The sequence below is a fragment of the Panulirus ornatus genome, chromosome 8, assembly GCF_036320965.1.
Source record: "Panulirus ornatus isolate Po-2019 chromosome 8, ASM3632096v1, whole genome shotgun sequence".
In the NCBI taxonomy this organism is placed as follows: Eukaryota; Metazoa; Arthropoda; class Malacostraca; order Decapoda; family Palinuridae; genus Panulirus; species Panulirus ornatus.
This window is the reverse complement of record NC_092231.1, coordinates 22,454,912-22,475,202: the sequence shown is the minus strand read 5'-3', so window position 1 is coordinate 22,475,202 and position 20,291 is coordinate 22,454,912. Positions and strand designations below refer to the sequence as shown.

Genomic DNA, 20,291 nt, shown 5'->3' with positions numbered 1-20,291 from the left:
TGTACATGAAACATAAATGGATTTTGTGTTTAGAATTGGGTCCCATCCCCAAGATATCTCATTATCTATTATCCATCATGACAAATATGGAAAACTGGATGGTATGTAAGCAAAGGGGTTAGAGCAGAGACATACCTCAATGTTTCGACCGTTCAACCACCCTCCTCAGGAGATGCTGATTCCACCATTCGGCAGGACTGTGTTCCTCAACAAGTGATGGTCACCTGCTTGGACATCTTGTCATGTCACTTTTTGATTGGATCGCTTGTCCTGCTGCCTTCACTTGTTTACAGTGATCTCCACTGCCTGACGTGACCAGCAGTTGAACCCAAACCTTGTGTTGGTGTTGTTCTTAATCCCTTCCTCTAGGTAATCTCTCATACTGTCACTAAATGGTTGATGCCAAGGCAATTACAGGCAATTAACAAACTGTTTAGTAATAGTGTGAGAGCTTACCTAGAGGGAGAAATGAATAACAACATTAGCACAAAGTCTGGGTTCTTCTCCTGGTCACATCAGGCAGCGGAAATTGCTGTGAATAAGTGGAGGCAGCAGGACAAGCAATCCAATCAGAGAGATACATGCCAAGGCGTCCGACCAGGTGACCATCACAAGCTCAGGAACACAGTCCTGCCAAATGCTGGAATCAGTATCCTGAGAAAGAGTGTTGAACAGTTGAAATGTTGAAGTATGTCTCAGCTCTAACCCATTTGTTTCTATAGCATCCTGTTTTCCACATATCTCATTATGTAGATACAAATATTCAAAAATATGAAAATATCCAAATTTCGAAACACTTCTGGTCCCAGGCATTTTGGATAAGGGATGCTCAACCTGTACTGTCTACTCCAGCTATCTTGGCACATTTCATCTTTTGCAAGGCTTTCACCACCTCTTCTCTTGCCACAAAACCACCTCCATGACTCTTTTACTTTGCATGCCACCCCAACCAAAACACCCTACATCTGCCACACGTATCATTAAACACATTTAACAGTCCTTCAAATACTCACTCCATCTCCTCCTTACTTCATCACTACTTGTTATCACTTCCCCTTTTATCAACTTCACCGATGTTCCCTTTTGCTCTCTTCTCTTTCTTCGTTGAATGCTCCAGACAGACAAAAGTCCACATCAAGGCTAGGCCTTAATTAAAATATAGAGATTAATGAAAGAAAAAGAAAAGACGAGGGAAAGTGTTTACAAATTTTGGAAATGAAAAACCTGTCTTTTAAGATTTGCCAGGTCATAGTTTAGTGGGAAAGACACTAGAAGGTAGAGAGTTCCAAAGCTTTGAAGTGTTGGAAAAGAAACATTATCAAAACAGCTGAGCCTTGAGTTGTTGACCACCTCACGGTAATCATGTGACGCAGCAGCTTGCTGAGTATATCACGGTCTAGCTGGTGGTGGGTGCACACAAGCAGTCAGCTCTTGGGAGCTAAAACCAAAGTAATACCTATAGAAGAGGGAAAGTGGACCAACATTGCGGTGTAGGGCAAGAGGGTCAAATTTGCAAGTTTGCCTGAGACAGTTTATAATTCTGACTGCGTTTGACTCAACTCTATCAAGTAAGGATGCTGAGAAACATCTTATTCTCCCTAAAGTTTACTGATACATGTTCACTCCAATTCTCATTTGCCCTCTTATTAAACCCCTGCACCTTCCTCTTGACTCTCTGCCATTTTCTCTTTTACATCCCAAAGTCATATGCACTTCTTCCCTTTAAGTATCACCCAAATGCCTCTCTTTTCTCTCGGATTAGCAACTTTACTTCTTCGTCTCGCCTCTCTCTAACCTACCAATCTCCCACCTTTCACATGCCACCCTGCCTTCCCAAGTATCCCCCATTCCTAATCTACTCCCCTTGCTTCGTTTACCCCATTTTCTGCCATTCTGCACTCAATCTCATGCCTAGTCTAGTCCCCTTGCTATGTTTACCCCATTTTCTGCCATTCTGCACTCAATCTCATGTGGTATTTCTTCACCAAAGTCTCTTTTTCAAGTCTCATCACTTACTTCTCCCCAACATTGCTTCCTCTTTTTTCGGAAAACCTGTACAAATTTCACCATTGCCTCTACAAGAAAGTGATCAGACATCCCATTGCCCCTCTCAGTACATTTACACCCAAAAGTCATTTTCTTTACATGCCTTTCATTTAATATGTGATCCATTAATACCCACTGACCTTCTCCATATGTATACTTGTGTATAACCCTCTTTTTATTCCACATATTCTCGATAACCCATTTCTTTTCAGCAAACAACTCCACAAGTTGTTCACCATATCCATTCATAACACTGAATATCCCATGTGTTCCAGTTATACTGCCACATTACTTACCTTCTCTTTTAAATCATCTGTTATTAATACCCAGTCTCGTACGTCAAAACTACTGACATACTCTCCTAGCTGCTCCCATAACACTTGCCTCTCATGATCTTTTTTCTCATGGCCCATTGCAAAAGTGCTAATAGTCATCCATCTCTCACCATCCACTTTCAGTTTTACCCACATCAGTCTAGAACTTGGTTCCATACATTCTATCACATACTCCCACAACTGCTTCAGTAGTGTTGCTCCTTCCATAGATCTTGTCCTCTCACCAATGCCTAACTTTACTCCTAAGACATTTCTAAGCCATTCTTCTCCTTTACCTTTGAGCTTTATTTCAGTTAGAGGCAGGACAACCAGGTTTCTTTGTTCAGATATACTACCTGTCTCACCTCTTTTCTCATCTTAGTTACACATCCACACACATTTAGAGACCCCTGCCTGAGCCTGAGCCTTCAAGAGGGATGAGCGCTCCCTGCGTGGCTCCTTCTTCTGTTTCATCTTTTAGAAATTTGATACAAGGAGGGAGGGGTTTCCAGCCCTCTGCTCCCACCCCTTTAAGTTGCCTCTTTTCTTCTACATGTAGGGAATACTGAGGTAGAATTTTCTCTGCTACCCTAGGGGGTAGGTGAGAAAGTTTATTTCATGTTATGTCCTCTGGTTCCTCTATCCCCACATCTCTCAAAGTAATGTCCACTGTTCACTTCATCATTCTCTTTTAAATCTTTAAGGCTGTCATCAGGTCATCCCTCACTCTTCTCTCTGCCAAGAGGATAAATTTAAAGCCCCCAGCCTTTCCTTATAGCTTAGCTCACTTAATTCTGCTTCCATCCTTGTTACCTTCCTCTGGTCATTCTCCATGTTTGTTTCGTACCCTTTAATTCCACTACCAATTGTTTTCAGCTTTTTATATTTTTTCTGATTATTGTTGGCTTAATGCCACATGGGTTTATGGATTCATTTGTACCTGAACTAATGTATTTATGATTAAGTACGTTTTAGTTATATATCATTAAAAGGTATCTTTGTACCAGACTTGCCCATCATGTTAATCCCGCTGTAATATTTTCAAACACTAGCATTCATGTTGCCATTTCCTGAGTTATTTCACCGAACTCAATGGTGCACTTTTGAATTCTTCCATTTATGTAATGGCTTTGGCAATTTCATGTATGCGATTGAGATAACCAAGAAGCTTTTTAATTTGTGCTTCATTATTATTTATTTATTTATTTTATTTTGCTTTGTTGCTCTCTCCTGCGTTAGCGAGGTAGCGCAAGGAAACAGACGAAAGAATGGCCCAACCCACCCACATTCACATGTATATACATACGCGTCCACACTTAGCAAATATACATACCTGTACATCTCAATGTATACATATATATATATACACACACAGACATATACATATATACCCATCTACATAATTCATGCTGTCTGCCTTTATTCATTCCCATCGCCACCCCACCACACATGGAATAACAACGCCCTCCCCCCTCATGTGTGCGAGGTAGCACTAGGAAAAGACAACAAAGGCCCCATTCGTTCACACTCAAGTCTCTAGCTGTCATGTAATAATACACCGAAACCACAGCTCCCTCTCCACATCCAGGCCCCACAGAACTTTCCATGGTTTACCTCAGACGCTTCACGTGCCCTGGTTCAATCCATTGACAGCATGTCGACCCCAGTATACCACATCGTTCCAATTCACTCTATTCCTTGCACGCCTTTCACCCTCCTGCATGTTCAGGCCCCGATCACTCAAAATCTTTTTCACTCCATCTTTCCATCTCCAATTTGGTCTCCGACTTCTCTTCGTTCTCTCCACCTCTAACACATATATCCTCTTGGTCATTCTTTCCTCACTCATTCTTTCCATGTGACCAAACCATTTCAAAACACCCTCTTCTGCTCTCTCAACAACACTCTTTTTATTACCACAAATCTCTCTTACCCTATTATTACTTACTCAATCAAACCACCTCATTCCACATATTGTCCTCAAACATCTCATTTCCATCACATCCACCCTCCTGTGCACAACTCTATCCATAGCCCACATCTCACAACCATACAACATTGTTGGAACCACTATTCCTTTAAACATACCCATTTTTGCTTTCCGAGATAATGTTCTCGACTTCCACACATTCTTCAAGGCTCCCAGAATTTTCGCCCCCTCCCCCACCCTATGATTCACTTCCGCTTCCATGGTTCCATCCGCTGCCAAATCCACTCCCAGATATCTAAAACACTTTACTTCCTCCGGTTTTTTCTCCATTCAAACCTACCTCCCGATGTACTTGACCCTCAACCCTACTGTACCTAATAACCTTACTCTTATTCACATTTACTCTCAACTTTCTTCTTTCACACACTTTACCAAACTCAGTCACCAGCTTCTGCAGTTTCTCACATGAATCAGCCACCAGCGCTGTATCATCAGCGAACAACAACTGACTCACTTCCCAAGCTCTCTCACCCACAACAGACTGCATACTTGCCCCTCTTTCCAAAACTCTTACATTCACCTCCCTAACAACCCCATCCATAAACAAATTAAACAACCATGGAGACATCACACCCCTGCCGCAAACCTACATTCACTGAGAACCAATCACTTTCCTCTCTTCCTACACGCACACATGCCTTACATCCTCAATAAAAACTTTTTACTGCTTCTAACATCAAACACTGCTTTAATCATCAAACACATTCAACAAACCTTCAAAATACTCGGTCCATCTCCTTCTCACATCACCACTAATTGTTATCACCTCCCCTTTGCCCCTTTCACTGAAGTTCCCATTTGTTCCCTTGTCCTACACACTTTATTTACCTCCTTCCAAAACATCTTTTTATTCTCCCTAAAATTTAATGATACTCTCTCACCCCAACTCTCATTTGCCCTCTTTTTCACCTCTTGCACCTTCCTCTTGACCTCCTGCCTCTTTCTTTTATACATCTCCCAGTCATTTGAATTATTTCCTTGCAAAAATCGTCCAAATGCTTCTCTCTTCTCTTTCGCTAATAATATTACTTCTTCATCCCACCACTCACTACCCTTTCTAATCTGCCCACCGCCCACGCTTCTCATGCCACAAGCATCTTTTGCGCAAGCCATCACTGCTTCCCTAAATACATCCCATTCCTCCCCCACTCCCCTTACATCCTGAATTCTCGCCTTCTTCCATTCTATACTCAGTCTTTCCTGGTACTTCCTCACACAAGTCTCCTTCCCAAGCTCACTTTCTCTCACCACTCTTTTCAGCCCAACATTCTTTCTTCTTTTCTGAAAACCTCTACAAATCTTCACGTTCGCCTCCACAAGAAAATGATCAGACATCCCTCCAGTTGCACCTCTCAGCACATTAACATCCAAAAGTCTCTCTTTTGCGCGCCTATCAATTAACACGTAATCCAATAACGCTCTCTAGCCATCTCTCCTACTTACATACGTATACTTATGTATATCTCTCTTTTTAAACCAGGTATTCCCAATCACCAGTCCTTTTTCGGCACATAAATCTACAAGCTCTTCATCATTTCCATTTACAACACTGAGCACCCCATGTACACCAATTATTCCCTCAACTGCCACATTACTCACCTTTGCATTCAAATCACCCATCACTATAACCCGGTCTCGTGCATCAAAACTCCTAACACACTCACTCAGCTGCTCCCAAAACACTTGCATCTCACGATCTTTCTTCTCATGCCCAGGTGCATATGCACCAATAATCACCCATCTCTCTCCATCCACTTTCAGTTTTACCCATATCAATCTAGAGTTTACTTTCTTACACTCTATCGCATACTCGCACCACTCCTGTTTTTACTCCCAAGACATTCCCAAAGCACTCTTCCCCTTTACCCTTGAGCTTCGTTTCACCCAGAGCCAAAACATCCAGGTTCCTTTCCTCAAACATACTACCTATCTCTCCTTTTTTCTCATCTTGGTTACATCCACACACATTTAGACACCCCAGTCTGAGCCTTCGAGGAGGATGAGCACTCCCCATGTGACTCCTTTTTCTGTTTCCCCTTTTAGAAAGTTAAAACACAAGGAGGGGAGGGTTTGCAGCCCCCGCTCCTGTCCCCTTTAGTCGCCTTCTACGACACGTGGGGAATGCGTGGGAAGTATTCTTTCTCCCCTATCCCCAGGGATTTATATATATATATATATATATTTTTTTTTTTTTTTTTTTCATACTATTCGCCATTTCCCGCATTAGCGAGGTAGCGCTAAGAACAGAGGACTGGGCCTTTGAGGGAATATCCTCACCTGGCCCCCTTCTCTGTTCCTTTTTTTGGAAAAAAAAAAATAAAAAAAAAAAAAAGAGAGGGGAGGATTTCCAGCCCCCCGCTCCCTTCCCTTTTAGTCGCCTTCTACGACACGCAGGGAATACGTGGGAAGTATTCTTTCTCCCCTATCCCCAGGGATAGATATATATATATATATATTTTTTTTTTTTTTTTTTTTTTTTTATTGTCGCTGTCTCCCGCGTTTGCAAGGTAGCGCAAGGAAACAGACGAAAGAAATGGCCGAACCCCCCCCATACCCATGTATATACATACGTCCACACACGCAAATATACATACCTACACAGCTTTCCATGGTTTACCCCAGACGCTTCACATGCCTTGATTCCATCCACTGACAGCACGTCAACCCCTGTATACCACATCGCTCCAATTCACTCTATTCCTTGCCCTCCTTTCACCCTCCTGCATGTTCAGGCCCCGATCACACAAAATCTTTTTCACTCCATCTTTCCACCTCCAATTTGGTCTCCCTCTTCTCCTTGCTCCCTCCACCTCCGACACATATATCCTCTTGGTCAATCTTTCCTCACTCATCCTCTCCATGTGCCCAAACCACTTCAAAACACCCTCTTCTGCTCTCTCAACCACGCTCTTTTTATTTCCACACATCTCTCTTACCCTTACGTTACTCACTCGATCAAACCACCTCACACCACACATTGTCCTCAAACATCTCATTTCCAGCACATCCATCCTCCTGCGCACAACTCTATCCATAGCCCACGCCTCGCAACCATACAACATTGTTGGAACCACTATTCCTTCAAACATACCCATTTTTGCTTTCCGAGATAATGTTCTCGACTTCCACACATTCTTCAAGGCCCCCAGAATTTTCGCCCCCTCCCCCACCCTATGATCCACTTCCGCTTCCATGGTTCCATCCGCTGCCAGATCCACTCCCAGATATCTAAAACACTTCACTTCCTCCAGTTTTTCTCCATTCAAACTCACCTCCCAATTGACTTGACCCTCAACCCTACTGTACCTAATAACCTTGCTCTTATTCACATTTACTCTTAACTTTCTTCTTCCACACACTTTACCAAACTCAGTCACCAGCTTCTGCAGTTTCTCACATGAATCAGCCACCAGCGCTGTATCATCAGCGAACAACAACTGACTCACTTCCCAAGCTCTCTCATCCCCAACAGACTTCATACTTGCCCCTCTTTCCAAAACTCTTGCATTTACCTCCCTAACAACCCCATCCATAAACAAATTAAACAACCATGGAGACATCACACACCCCTGCCGCAAACCTACATTCACTGAGAACCAATCACTTTCCTCTCTTCCTACACGTACACATGCCTTACATCCTCGATAAAAACTTTTCACTGCTTCTAACAACTTGCCTCCCACACCATATATTCTTAATACCTTCCACAGAGCATCTCTATCAACTCTATCATATGCCTTCTCCAGATCCATAAATGCTACATACAAATCCATTTGCTTTTCTAAGTATTTCTCACATACATTCTTCAAAGCAAACACCTGATCCACACATCCTCTACCACTTCTGAAACCACACTGCTCTTCCCCAATCTGATGCTCTGTACATGCCTTCACCCTCTCAATCAATACCCTCCCATATAATTTACCAGGAATACTCAACAAACTTATACCTCTGTAATTTGAGCACTCACTCTTATCCCCTTTGCCTTTGTACAATGGCACTATGCACGCATTCCGCCAATCCTCAGGCACCTCACCATGAGTCATACATACATTAAATAACCTTACCAACCAGTCAACAATACAGTCACCCCCTTTTTTAATAAATTCCACTGCAATACCATCCAAACCTGCTGCCTTGCCGGCTTTCATCTTCCGCAAAGCTTTCACTACCTCTTCTCTGTTTACCAAATCATTTTCCCTAACCCTCTCACTTTGCACACCACCTCGACCAAAACACCCTATATCTGCCACTCTATCATCAAACACATTCAACAAACCTTCAAAATACTCACTCCATCTCCTTCTCACATCACCACTACTTGTTATCACCTCCCCATTTGCGCCCTTCACTGAAGTTCCCATTTGCTCCCTTGTCTTACGCACTTTATTTACCTCCTTCCAGAACATCTTTTTATTCTCCCTAAAATTTAATGATACTCTCTCACCCCAACTCTCATTTGCCCTTTTATATATATATATATATATATATATATATATATATATATATATATATATATATATATATATATATATATATATATAGTGGTTCCAACAATGTTGTATGGTTGCGAGGCGTGGGCTATGGATAGAGTTGTGCGCAGGAGGATGGATGTGCTGGAAATGAGATGTTTGAGGACAATGTGTGGTGTGAGGTGGTTTGATCGAGTAAGTAACGTAAGGGTAAGAGAGATGTGTGGAAATAAAAAGAGCGTGGTTGAGAGAGCAGAAGAGGGTGTTTTGAAATGGTTTGGGCACATGGAGAGAATGAGTGAGGAAAGATTGACCAAGAGGATATATGTGTCGGAGGTGGAGGGAACGAGGAGAAGAGGGAGACCAAATTGGAGGTGGAAAGATGGAGTGAAAAGGATTATTTGTGATCGGGGCCTGAACATGCAGGAGGGTGAAAGGAGGGCAAGGAATAGAGTGAATTGGAGCGATGTGGTATACAGGGGTTGACGTGCTGTCAGTGGATTGAATCAAGGCATGTGAAGCGTCCGGGGTAAACCATGGAAAGCTGTGTAGGTATGTATATTTGCGTGTGTGGACGTGTGTATGTACATGTGTATGGGGAGGGTTGGGCCATTTCTTTCGTCTGTTTCCTTGCGCTACCTCGCAAACGCGGGACACAGCGACAAAGTATGAAAAAAAAAAAAAAAAAAAAAAATATATATATATATATATATATATATATATATATATATATATATATATATATATATATTTTTTTTATTTTAAACTATTCGCCATTTCCCGCATTAGCGAGGTAGCGTTAAGAACAGAGGACTGGGCCTTTGTGGGATATCCTCACCTGGCCCCCCTCTGTTCCTCCTTTTGGAAAATTAAAAAGAAACGAGAGGGGAGGATTTCCAGCTTCCTGCTCCCTCCCCTTTTAGTCGCCTTCTACGACACGCAGGGAATACGTGGGAAGTATTCTTAATCCCCTATCCCCAGGGATATTTGCGTGTGTGGACGTGTATGTATATACATGTGTATGGGGGTGGGTTGGGCCATTTCTTACGTCTATTTCCACATTTGCGAGGTAGCGCAAGGAAACAGACGAAAGAAATGGCCCAACCCACCCCTATACACAATGTATATACATACACGTCCACACACGCAAATATACATACCTATCCATCTCAATGTACATATATATATATACACACACAGACACATACATATATACCCATGCACACAGTTCACACTGTCTACCTTTATTCATTCCCATCGCCACCTTGCCACACATGGAATACCATCCCCCTCCCCCCTCATGTGTGCGAGGTAGCGCTAGGAAAAGACAACAAAGGCCCCATTTGTTCACACTCAGTCTCTAGCTGTCATGTAATAATGCACTGAAACCACAGCTCCCTTTCCACATCCAGGCCCCACTATATATATATACCTGTTTTTAAAAGAGAGATATACGTAAGTATTCATATGTAAGTAGGAGAGATGGCTAGAGAGCATTATTGGATTACTTTTTAATTGATAGGCGTGCGAAAGAGAGACTTTTGGATGTTAATGTGCTGAGAGGTGCAACTGGAGGGATGTCTGATTATTATCTTATGGAGGCATAGGTGAAGATTCGTAGAGGTTTTCAGAAAAGAGAATGTTGGGATGAAGAGAGTGGTAAGAGTAAGTGAGCTTGTGAAGGAGACTTGTGTGAGGAAGTACCAGGAGAGACTGAGTGCAGAATGGAAAAAGGTGAGAGCAAAGGTCGTAAGGGGAGTGGGGGAGGAATGGGATGTATTTAAGGAAGCGCTGATGGCTTGTGTAAAAGATGCTTGTGGCATGAGAAGCGTGGGAGGTGGGCGGATTAGAAATTGTAGTGAGTGGTGGGATGAAGAAGTAAGATTATTAGTGAAAGAGAAGAGAGAGGTATTTGGATGAGTTTTGCAGGGAAATAGTGCAACTGACTGGGAGATGTATAAAAGAAAGAGGCAGGAGGTCAAGAGAAAGGTGCAAGAGGTGAAAAAGAGGGCAAGTGAGAGTTAGGGTGAGAGAGTATCATTGAATTTTAGGGAGAATGAAAAGATGTTTTGGAAGGAGGTAAATAAAGTGCGTAAGACAAGAGAACAAATGGGAACATCGGTGAAGGGGGCTAATGGAAAGGTGATAACAAGTAGTGGTGATGAGGAGATGAAGTGAGTATTTTGAAGGTTTGTTGAATGTGTTGCATGATAGAGTGGCAGATATAGGGTGTTTTGGTTGAGGTTGTGTGCGAAGTGAGATTGTTAGGGAGAATAATTTGGTAAACAGAGAAGAGGTAGTAAAAGCTGGGCAGAAGATGAAAGCTGGCAAGGCAGTGGGTTTGGATGGTATTGCAGTGAAATTTATTAAAGAAGGGGGAGACTATGTTGTTGACTGGTTGGTAAGGATATTTGATGTATGTATGACTCATAGTGAGGTGCCTGAGGATTGGCGTAATGCATGCATAGTGCCATTGTACAAAGGCAGAGGGGATAAAGGTGAGTGTTCAAATTACAGAGGTATAAGTTTGTTTAGTATTCCTGGGAAATTATATGGGAGGGTATTAATTGAGAGGGTGAAAGCATGTACAGAGCATCAGATTGGGGAAGAGCAGTGTGGTTTCAGAATTGGGAGAGGATGTGTGGATCAGGTGTTTGCTTTGAAGAATGTATGTGAGAGATACTTAGAAAAGCAAATGGATTTGCATGCAGCATTTATGGATCAGGAGAAGGCATATGAAAGAGTTGATAGAGATGCTCTGTGAAAGATATTAAGAATATATGGTGTGGGAGGCAAGTTGTTAGAAGCAGTGAAAAGTTTTTATTTAGGATGTAAGGCTTGTGTACGTGTAGGAAGAGAGGAAAGTGATTGGTCCTCATTGAATGTCGGTTTGCGGCAGGGGTGTGTGATGTCTCCATGGTTGTTTAATTTGTTTATGGATGGGGTTGTTAGGGAGGTGAATGCCAGGGTTTTGGAGAGAGGGGCAAGTATGCTGTCTATTGTGAATGAGAGAGCTTGGGAAGTGAGTCAGTTGTTGTTTGCTGATGATACAGTACCGGTGGCTGATTCGGGTGGATTTTGAAGAGGATGGAACGATGGAAGTGGAAGTGAGTCACAGGGTAGGGGAGGGGGCGAAGGTTCTGGGAGCATTGAAGAATGTGTGGAAGGCGAGAACGTTATCTCGAGAAGCAAAAATGGGAATGTTTGAAGGAATAGTGGTTCCAACAATGTTATATGGTTGTAAGGCGTGGGTGATAGATAGGGTTGCGCGGAGGAAGGTGGATGTGTTGGAAATGAGATGTTTGAGGACAATATGTGGTGTGAGGTGGTTTGATCGAGTAAGTAATGAAAGGGTAAGATAGATGTGTGGTAATAAAAAGAGTGTGGTTGAGAGTGCAGAAGAGGGTGTATTGAAATGGTTTGGTCACATGCATTACTTCCTTGCAAAAATTGTCCAAATGCCTCTCTCTTCTGTTTCACTCATAATCTTACTACTTCATCCCACCATTCACTACAGTTTCTAATCTGCCCACCTCCCATGCGTCTCATGCCATAAGCATGTTTTGCACAAGCCATCACTGCTTCCCTATATACACCCCATTCCTCCCCCACTCCCCTTACGTCCATTGTTGTCACCTTTTTTCATTATGTACTCAGTCTCTTCTAGTACTTCCTCACACAAGTCTCCTTCCCAAGCTCACTTACTCTCACCACTCTCTTCACCCCAACATTCTCTCTTCTTTTCTGAAAACCTCTACAAATCTTCACCTTCGCCTCCACAAGATAATTATCAGACATTCCTCCAGTTGCACCTCTCAGCACATTAACATATGTGTATATGTATATATATATATATATATCTTTTTCTTTCATAATATTCGCCATTTCCCGCATAAGTGAGGTAGCGTTAAGAACAGAGGACTGGGCCTTTGAGGGAATATCCTCACCTGGCTCCCTTCTCTGTTCCTTCTTTTGGGAAATTAAAAAAAAAGCGAGAGGGGAGGATATCCAGCCACCCGCTCCCTCCCCTTTTAGTCGCCTTCTACGATATGCAGGGAATACTTATTATTACATATTATTATACTTTGTCGCTGTCTCCCACGTTAGCGAGGAAGCGCAAGGAAACAGACAAAAGAATGGCCAAACCCACCCACAAACACATGTATATACATAAACGCCCACACACATACATATACATACCTATACATAAATGCCCACACATGCACATAAACATACCAATACATTTCAACATATACATATATATACATACACAGCCATACACATATATACACATGCACGTTAATACATGCTACCTTTATCCATTACTGCCGCCACCCTGCCACACAGAAATGACAACCCCCCTGCCCCCGAGTGCGCATGAGGTAGAGCTAGGAAAGGACAACAAAGGCCACATTCACCCACACTCAGACCTAGCTGTCATGAGTAATGCACTGAAAACACAGCTCCCTTTCCACATCCGGGCCGCACAAAACTTTCCATGGTTCACCCCAGACGCTTCACCTGCCCTGGTTCAATCCATTGACAGCACGTCGACCCCGGTATACCACATCTTTCCAATTCACTCTATTCCTTGCAAGGCCTTTCACCCTCCTGCATGTTCAGGCCCCGATCACTCAGAATCTTTTTCACTCCATCTTTCCACCTCCAATTGGTCTCCCACTTCTTGTTCCCTCCACCTCTGACACATATATCCTCTTTGTCAATCTTTCCTCACTCATTCTCTCCATGTGACCAACCATTTCAAAACACCCTCTTCTGCTCTCTCAACCACGCTCTTTGTATTACCACACATCTCTCTTACCCTTTCATTACTTACTCGATCAAACCACCTCACACCACATATTGTCCTCAAACATCTCATTTTCAGCACATCCACCTTCCTCCGCACAATTCTATCTATAGCCCACGCCTTGCAACCATATAACATTGTTGGAACCACTATTCTTTCAAACATACCCATTTTTGCTTTCCAAGATAACGTTCTTGACTTCCATGAAATAGCATCTCCTCCCCTTCAGCGAGGTAGTGCCAGGAAAAGACAAAAAAAGCTGTCATGTGTAATGCTTTCAAATCACAGCACCCTATCCACATCCAGGCCCCACAGAACTTTCCATGGTTTACCCCAGACACTTCACATGCCCCTGTTCAGTCCATTGACAGCACATTAACCCCGATATACCACATGGTTATTGTGAGATGCATGCCAACCCAGAAGAGAGAAGGAAGTTTGGAGTCCTTTTGCAGACTTTGTAAGAGTATGAGAAGTTTGCTGTGATTGTTGATGAGAATGCAAGAGTTGAAGAAAATTGGGAAAATAGTGTTTTAAGAAAAAGAAGTGTTCAGAAAAATGGATAAGCAGAGAGAAAGAGAGAGAGAATGATTTAGAAATATTTTTTGTTGAAAATTATAACCACTTTGATCATCTCTAGCATGTCTTATAGCATTATTTTTTATTATCCTAACCACTTTGCCATATTATTTTTACAGGAAATGGTTGGCAAATTTAATGCTGATTTCTATTATTTAAATGGGTTAACTCTGGAGTCTCGGAAACGAAGAGAGCACCTAAGTGAAGAGGATTTACAAAAGAATAAAGCTATTGTGGAGAGTTTTACAAAAGGAGGTGGAGCACATTCCTTTGATGAGGTTAGTTTCAAAAGTTTGTGAAAGATATTGTGTACAAATTACACTTTAGTTTTTGATAAAGCACGTATGCACAGTATCTAAATATCATATGTATTGGACAAGAGTGGACTATTTTCTGTAAAATATTTAATGCTCAGTTTTGTGCAGAAGTAAAGACAGACTGGTAGAGTGTTGAGTGGATGGGGAAGAAGGCAGGTAGGCTGTATAGTGGCTGCGTATCTCCACAATTGTGTGATCATTTTTTTTTTTTTTTATGTATGGTATTCTAAGCCCCCTACATGTTGTTTACATGATGTTTATACTGGCAAAACTTTATTTGTATTAGTAAAATTTTCAAATATTATCCTTAAAACTATAAAGGTATTGACTAATATTACAACAAATTTTTGATTAATCTAACCCAAACTAAATTACCTTCACTACTTGGTGATTAATTTTGGGTAAGAGAGAGTGGGCAATTAACATGGGACTTCGCATATAATTTCACCATGAGTGTCATTGAGAAACTGCAGAGATGAAACGATTGCCATGGAAATGAGTGTGCAGTGACACAGTTTATAGTCCATCTAGATGATCTTTGCAATTACACATTTTGTATGACAGTAATAGAATTCCTGAAGGTCATTAAACTGACAGTGCTGCCACAATTCTGTTTAAAGCTCTTGCACTTCTATATCACTCCCATATTGTAAAGCTATAACACTGTTACACTGTAAAGCTTTATCACTACCACAGTATAAAGCTAGGAAAAGACAACAAACGCCACATTTGTTCACACTCAGTCTCTAGCTGTCATGTCCCTTTCCACATCCAGGCCCAAAAAATTTTCTATGGTTTACCCCAGACACTTCACATGCCCTGGTTCAATCCATTGACAGCACGTCAACCATGGTATACCACGTCGTTCCAATTCCCTCTATTTCTTGCACACCTTTCACCCTCCTGTATGTTCAGGCTCCGGTCAATTTGGTCTCCCACTTCTCGTTCCCTCCACCTCTGACACATATATCCTGTTTGTCAATCTTTCCTCACTCATTCTCTCCATGTGACTAAACCATTTCAATACACCCTTTTCTGCTCTCTCAACCACACTCTTTTTATTGTCACACATCTCACTTACCCTTTCATTACTTACTCGATTACACCACCTCACACCACATATTGTCCTCAAACATTTCATTTCCAACACATCCACCCTCCTCTGCACAACCCTATCTATAGCCCATGCCTCGCAACCATATAACATTGTTGAAACCACTATTCCTTCAAACATACCAATTTTTGCTCTGTGATAATGTTCTCGCTTTCCACACATTCTTCAATGCTCTCAGAACTTTCACCCCCTCCCCCACCCTATGATTCACTCTTGCTTTCATGGGTTCATCTACTGCCAAATCCACTCCCAGATATCTAAAACACTTCACTTCCTCTAGTTTTTCTCCATTCAAACTTAACTCCCAATTAACTTGTCCCTCAACCCTAGTGAACATAATAACCATACTCTTATTCACATTTACTCTCAAATTTCTTCTTTCACACACTTTACCAACCCCAGTCACCAACTTCTGCCGTTTCTCACCCAAATCAGTCACCAGCGCTGTATCATCAGCGAACAACAACTGACTCACTTCCCAAGCCCTCTCATCCACAGTAGACTGCATACTTGCCCCATTCTCCAACACTCTTGCATTCATCTCCCTAACAACCCCATCCATCAACAAATTAAAGACCCATGGAGACAACACGCACCCCTGCTGCAAACTGACATTCACTGGAAACCAGTCCTTTTCCTCTCTTCCTACTCGTACACATGCTGTACATCCTTGATAAAAACTTTTCAATGCTTCTAGTAACTTACCTTCCACTCCGTATACTCTTAATACCTCCCACAGAGCATCTCTCTGAACTGTATCATATGCCTTCTCCCGATCCATAAATGCTACATACAAATCCATATGTTTTTCTGAGTATTTCTCACATACATTCTTCAAAACAAACACCTGATCCACTCATCCTCTACCACTTCAGAAACCACACTGCTCATCCCCAATCTGATGCTCTGTACATGCCTTCACCCTCTTATTAATCAGCACCCTCCCATATAATTTCCCAGAAATACTCCACAAACTTATGTATTTGTAATTTGAACACTCACCTTTATCCCCTTTGCCTTCGTACAATGGCACTATGCATGCATTCCGGCAATCCTCAGGCACTTCACCATGAGCCACACATACATTGAATATCCTCACCAACCAGTCAACAACACAGTCATCCCCTTTTTTAATAAATTACACTGCAATACCATCTAAACCTGCAGCCTTGCCGGCTTTCATCTTCCGCAAAGCTTTCACTACCTCTTTTCTGTTTACCAAACCATTCTCCCTAATCCTCTTACTTTGCACACCACCTCTAACAAAACACCCTATATCTGCCACTCTATCATCTAACTTATTCAACAAACCTTCAAAATACTCACTCCATCTCCTTCTCGCATCACCACTACTTGTTATTAAATCCCCATTAGCCCCTTCACCGATGTTCCCATTTGTTCTCTTGTCTTATGCACTTTATTTACCTCCTTCCAAAACATCTTTTTATTCTCCCTAAAATTTAATGATACTCTCTCACCCCAACTCTCATACTTTTTGCCTTTATTCTTTCCCATTGCCATGTACATGTGTATATGTCTGTGTATGTATATATATGTATACGTTGAAATATATAGGTATGTACATGTGCGTGTGTGGATGTGTATGTATATACATGTGTATGTGGGTGGGTTGGACCATTCTTTCATCTGTTTCCTTGCGCTACCTCACTGATGCGGGAGACAGCGACAAAGTATTTATTTGTTTATTTATTTTATTTTGCGACAAGGTATAATGAATAAATCAGTTTAGATAAATAAATGTTATTGTATGTATATGTTGAAATATTTAGGTATGTATATGTGCACGTGTGGGCGTGTTTGTATATACATCTGTATGTGGGTGGGTTGGGTTATTCTTTTGTCTGTTTCCTTGCGCTACCTCGCTAACGCGGGAGACAGCGACAAAGTATAATAAACAGAAATAGTTAGATGGAATATATGTAAAGTAATGGTGTTTGAAAGGAAACAGATTGAAAGTGTAGATTTTCTAAAACCATATAGAGTGAAAGAAGAAAGTGTACTAGATTATGCTTTGGATATAGGGGGAGAAAGACTGGAAGAAGTGAGAGAATTTTAGTATCTAGAAGTTGTCTTGGGTAAGTTTGGTGATATGGAAGGAGAGATAAAGGAGAGAGCAGTACAGAGTAGAAGAGTCACTGGGTCCCTCAATAGAATAATGAAGGGTAGAGGTGTAAGCGTGGAAGTGAAGAGAGGCTTATAGGACAGCATAGTCATCCAAACCCTGACCTGTGCAGTCAAAACATGGACATGGAATAAGTCACAGAGATCAAGAAGCCAGGCTGTAGAAATAGCAGTTTATAAAGAGCATGTGGTGTGACTAGATGGAATGAAGCAAAAAATGAAAGGGTGTATGAGAGATGTGATATGGCAGGGAGTGCAGAAGGAATGAATTGTAGAGTGGTAGAATGGGTGAAAGGTAATACTTTAAGGTGGTTTGGGCATGTGGAAAGAATGCATGAATGGGAGTTTACAAGGAGAGTGTTTGATAGTACAATTAAAGGGGTTGGTGTGAGAGGAAGACCACCTCTGCATGGGCAAATAGGGAGGACGGAGAGAAGTGGAGGAAGAATACCTGGACTGGTGTATGTGAGGGAGGCATGTAAGAACAGGGATAAGTGGAAAGTTTTTGCCATGGCCACCCCTTGATGGGAGTTCCTGTAGGGAATGGATGTCAGAGATATAGATAGATAGATAGATAGTTTGCCTTTACCCATATCTGTGAGGTAGCACCTGAAACAGACGAAGAATAGGTGCATTCACTTACATCCATTCTCTAGTTTTCATGCACAGTGCACCAAACCCACAGACCCCTATCCACAACCAGGCCCCACAGACCTTTCTATGGTTTCTCCTAGCCACTCCACATTCCCTGGTTCAGTCCATTAGCAGCATGTTGACCCCAGTATATAACATTGTTCCACATCACTCTTTCCCATGCAAGCATTTCATCCTTCTGCATGTTCAGGCCCCATGCACTGAAAATCTTTTTCACTCCATCCTACATCACTCTTTCCCATGCAAGCATTTCATCCTTCTGCATGTTCAGGCCCCATGCACTGAAAATCTTTTTCACGCCATCCTTCCATATCCACTTTGGTCTCATCCTCGTTCTTGTCCCCTTCACTTATGACCAGAGTTGGGCACTAAAGCAATAATCCAATAATAGATAATTATCAAAGTTAATTGTTTATCAGTCTATTATGGAAAGTTAACTTCCGTAATCATTATTGGACCAGTTAACTTCCGATAATTCGATTTTTTAGTCTGATAGTGTCTGTTAATTCTTTGTCTGATAAAATTTTTATCATTTTACATTTTCTGTTTAGAAAGGGTAGTGAGTGGTGGGATGAAGAAGTAAGAGTATTAGTGAAAGAGAAGAGAGAGGCATTTGGACGATTTTTGCAGGGAAAAAATGCAATTGAGTGGGAGAAGTATAAAAGAAAGAGACAGGAGGTCAAGAGAAAGGTGCAAGAGGTGAAAAAAAGGGCAAATGAGAGTTGGGGTGAGAGACTATCAGTAAATTTTAGGGAGAATAAAAAGATGTTCTGGAAGGAGGTAAATAGGGTGCGTAAGACAAGGGAGCAAATGGGAACTTCAGTGAAGGGCGTAAATGGGGAGGTGATAACAAGTAGTGGTGATGTGAGAAGGAGATGGAATGAGTATTTTGAAGGTTTGTTGAATGTGTCTGATGACAGAGTGGCAGATATAGGGTGTTTTGGTCGAGGTGGTGTGCAAAGTGAGAGGGTTAGGGAAAATGATTTGGTAAACAGAGAAGAGGTAGTAAAAGCTTTCCGGAAGATGAAAGCCGGCAAGGCAGCAGGTTTGGATGGTATTGCAGTGGAATTTATTAAAAAAGGGGGTGACTGTATTGTTGACTGGTTGGTAAGGTTATTTAATGTATGTATGACTCATGGTGAGGTGCCTGAGGATTGGCGGAATGCGTGCATAGTGCCATTGTACAAAGGCAAAGGGGATAAGAGTGAGTGCTCAAATTACAGAGGTATAAGTTTGTTGAGTATTCCTGGTAAATTATATGGGAGGGTATTGATTGAGAGGGTGAAGGCATGTACAGAGCATCAGATTGGGGAAGAGCAGTGCGGTTTCAGAAGTGGTAGAGGATGTGTGGATCAGGTGTTTGCTTTGAAGAATGTATGTGAGAAATACTTAGAAAAGCAAATGGATTTGTATGTAGCATTTATGGATCTGGAGAAGGCATATGATAGAGTTGATAGAGATGCTCTGTGGAAGGTATTAAGAATATATGGTGTGGGAGGCAAGTTGTTAGAAGCAGTGAAAAGTTTTTATCGAGGATGTAAGGCATGTGTACATGTAGGAAGAGAGGAAAGTGATTGGTTCTCAGTGAATGTAGGTTTGCGGCAGGGGTGTGTGATGTCTCCATGGTTGTTTAATTTGTTTAGGGATGGGGTTGTTAGGGAGGTAAATGCAAGAGTCCTGGAAAGAGGGGCAAGTATGAAGTCTGTTGGGGATGAGAGAGCTTGGGAAGTGAGTCAGTTGTTGTTCGCTGATGATACAGCGCTGGTGGCTGATTCATGTGAGAAACTGCAGAAGCTGGTGACGGAGTTTGGTAAAGTGTGTGGAAGAAGAAAGTTAAGAGTAAATGTGAATAA

At 41.9% G+C, this 20,291-nt stretch overlaps 1 protein-coding gene across 2 annotated transcripts in view; it reads left to right on the top strand.

The window, feature by feature from the left end:
* Positions 1–20,291, top strand: part of LOC139749871 (ankyrin repeat domain-containing protein 13C) — a 257,041-nt gene that overhangs the window by 155,370 nt on the left and 81,380 nt on the right. For both annotated transcript variants that reach the window (XM_071664226.1, XM_071664227.1), the window contains exon 7: positions 14,331–14,489. In XM_071664226.1, the coding sequence (XP_071520327.1) occupies positions 14,331–14,489 (159 nt within the window). The remainder of the gene's footprint in view (positions 1–14,330; positions 14,490–20,291) is intronic.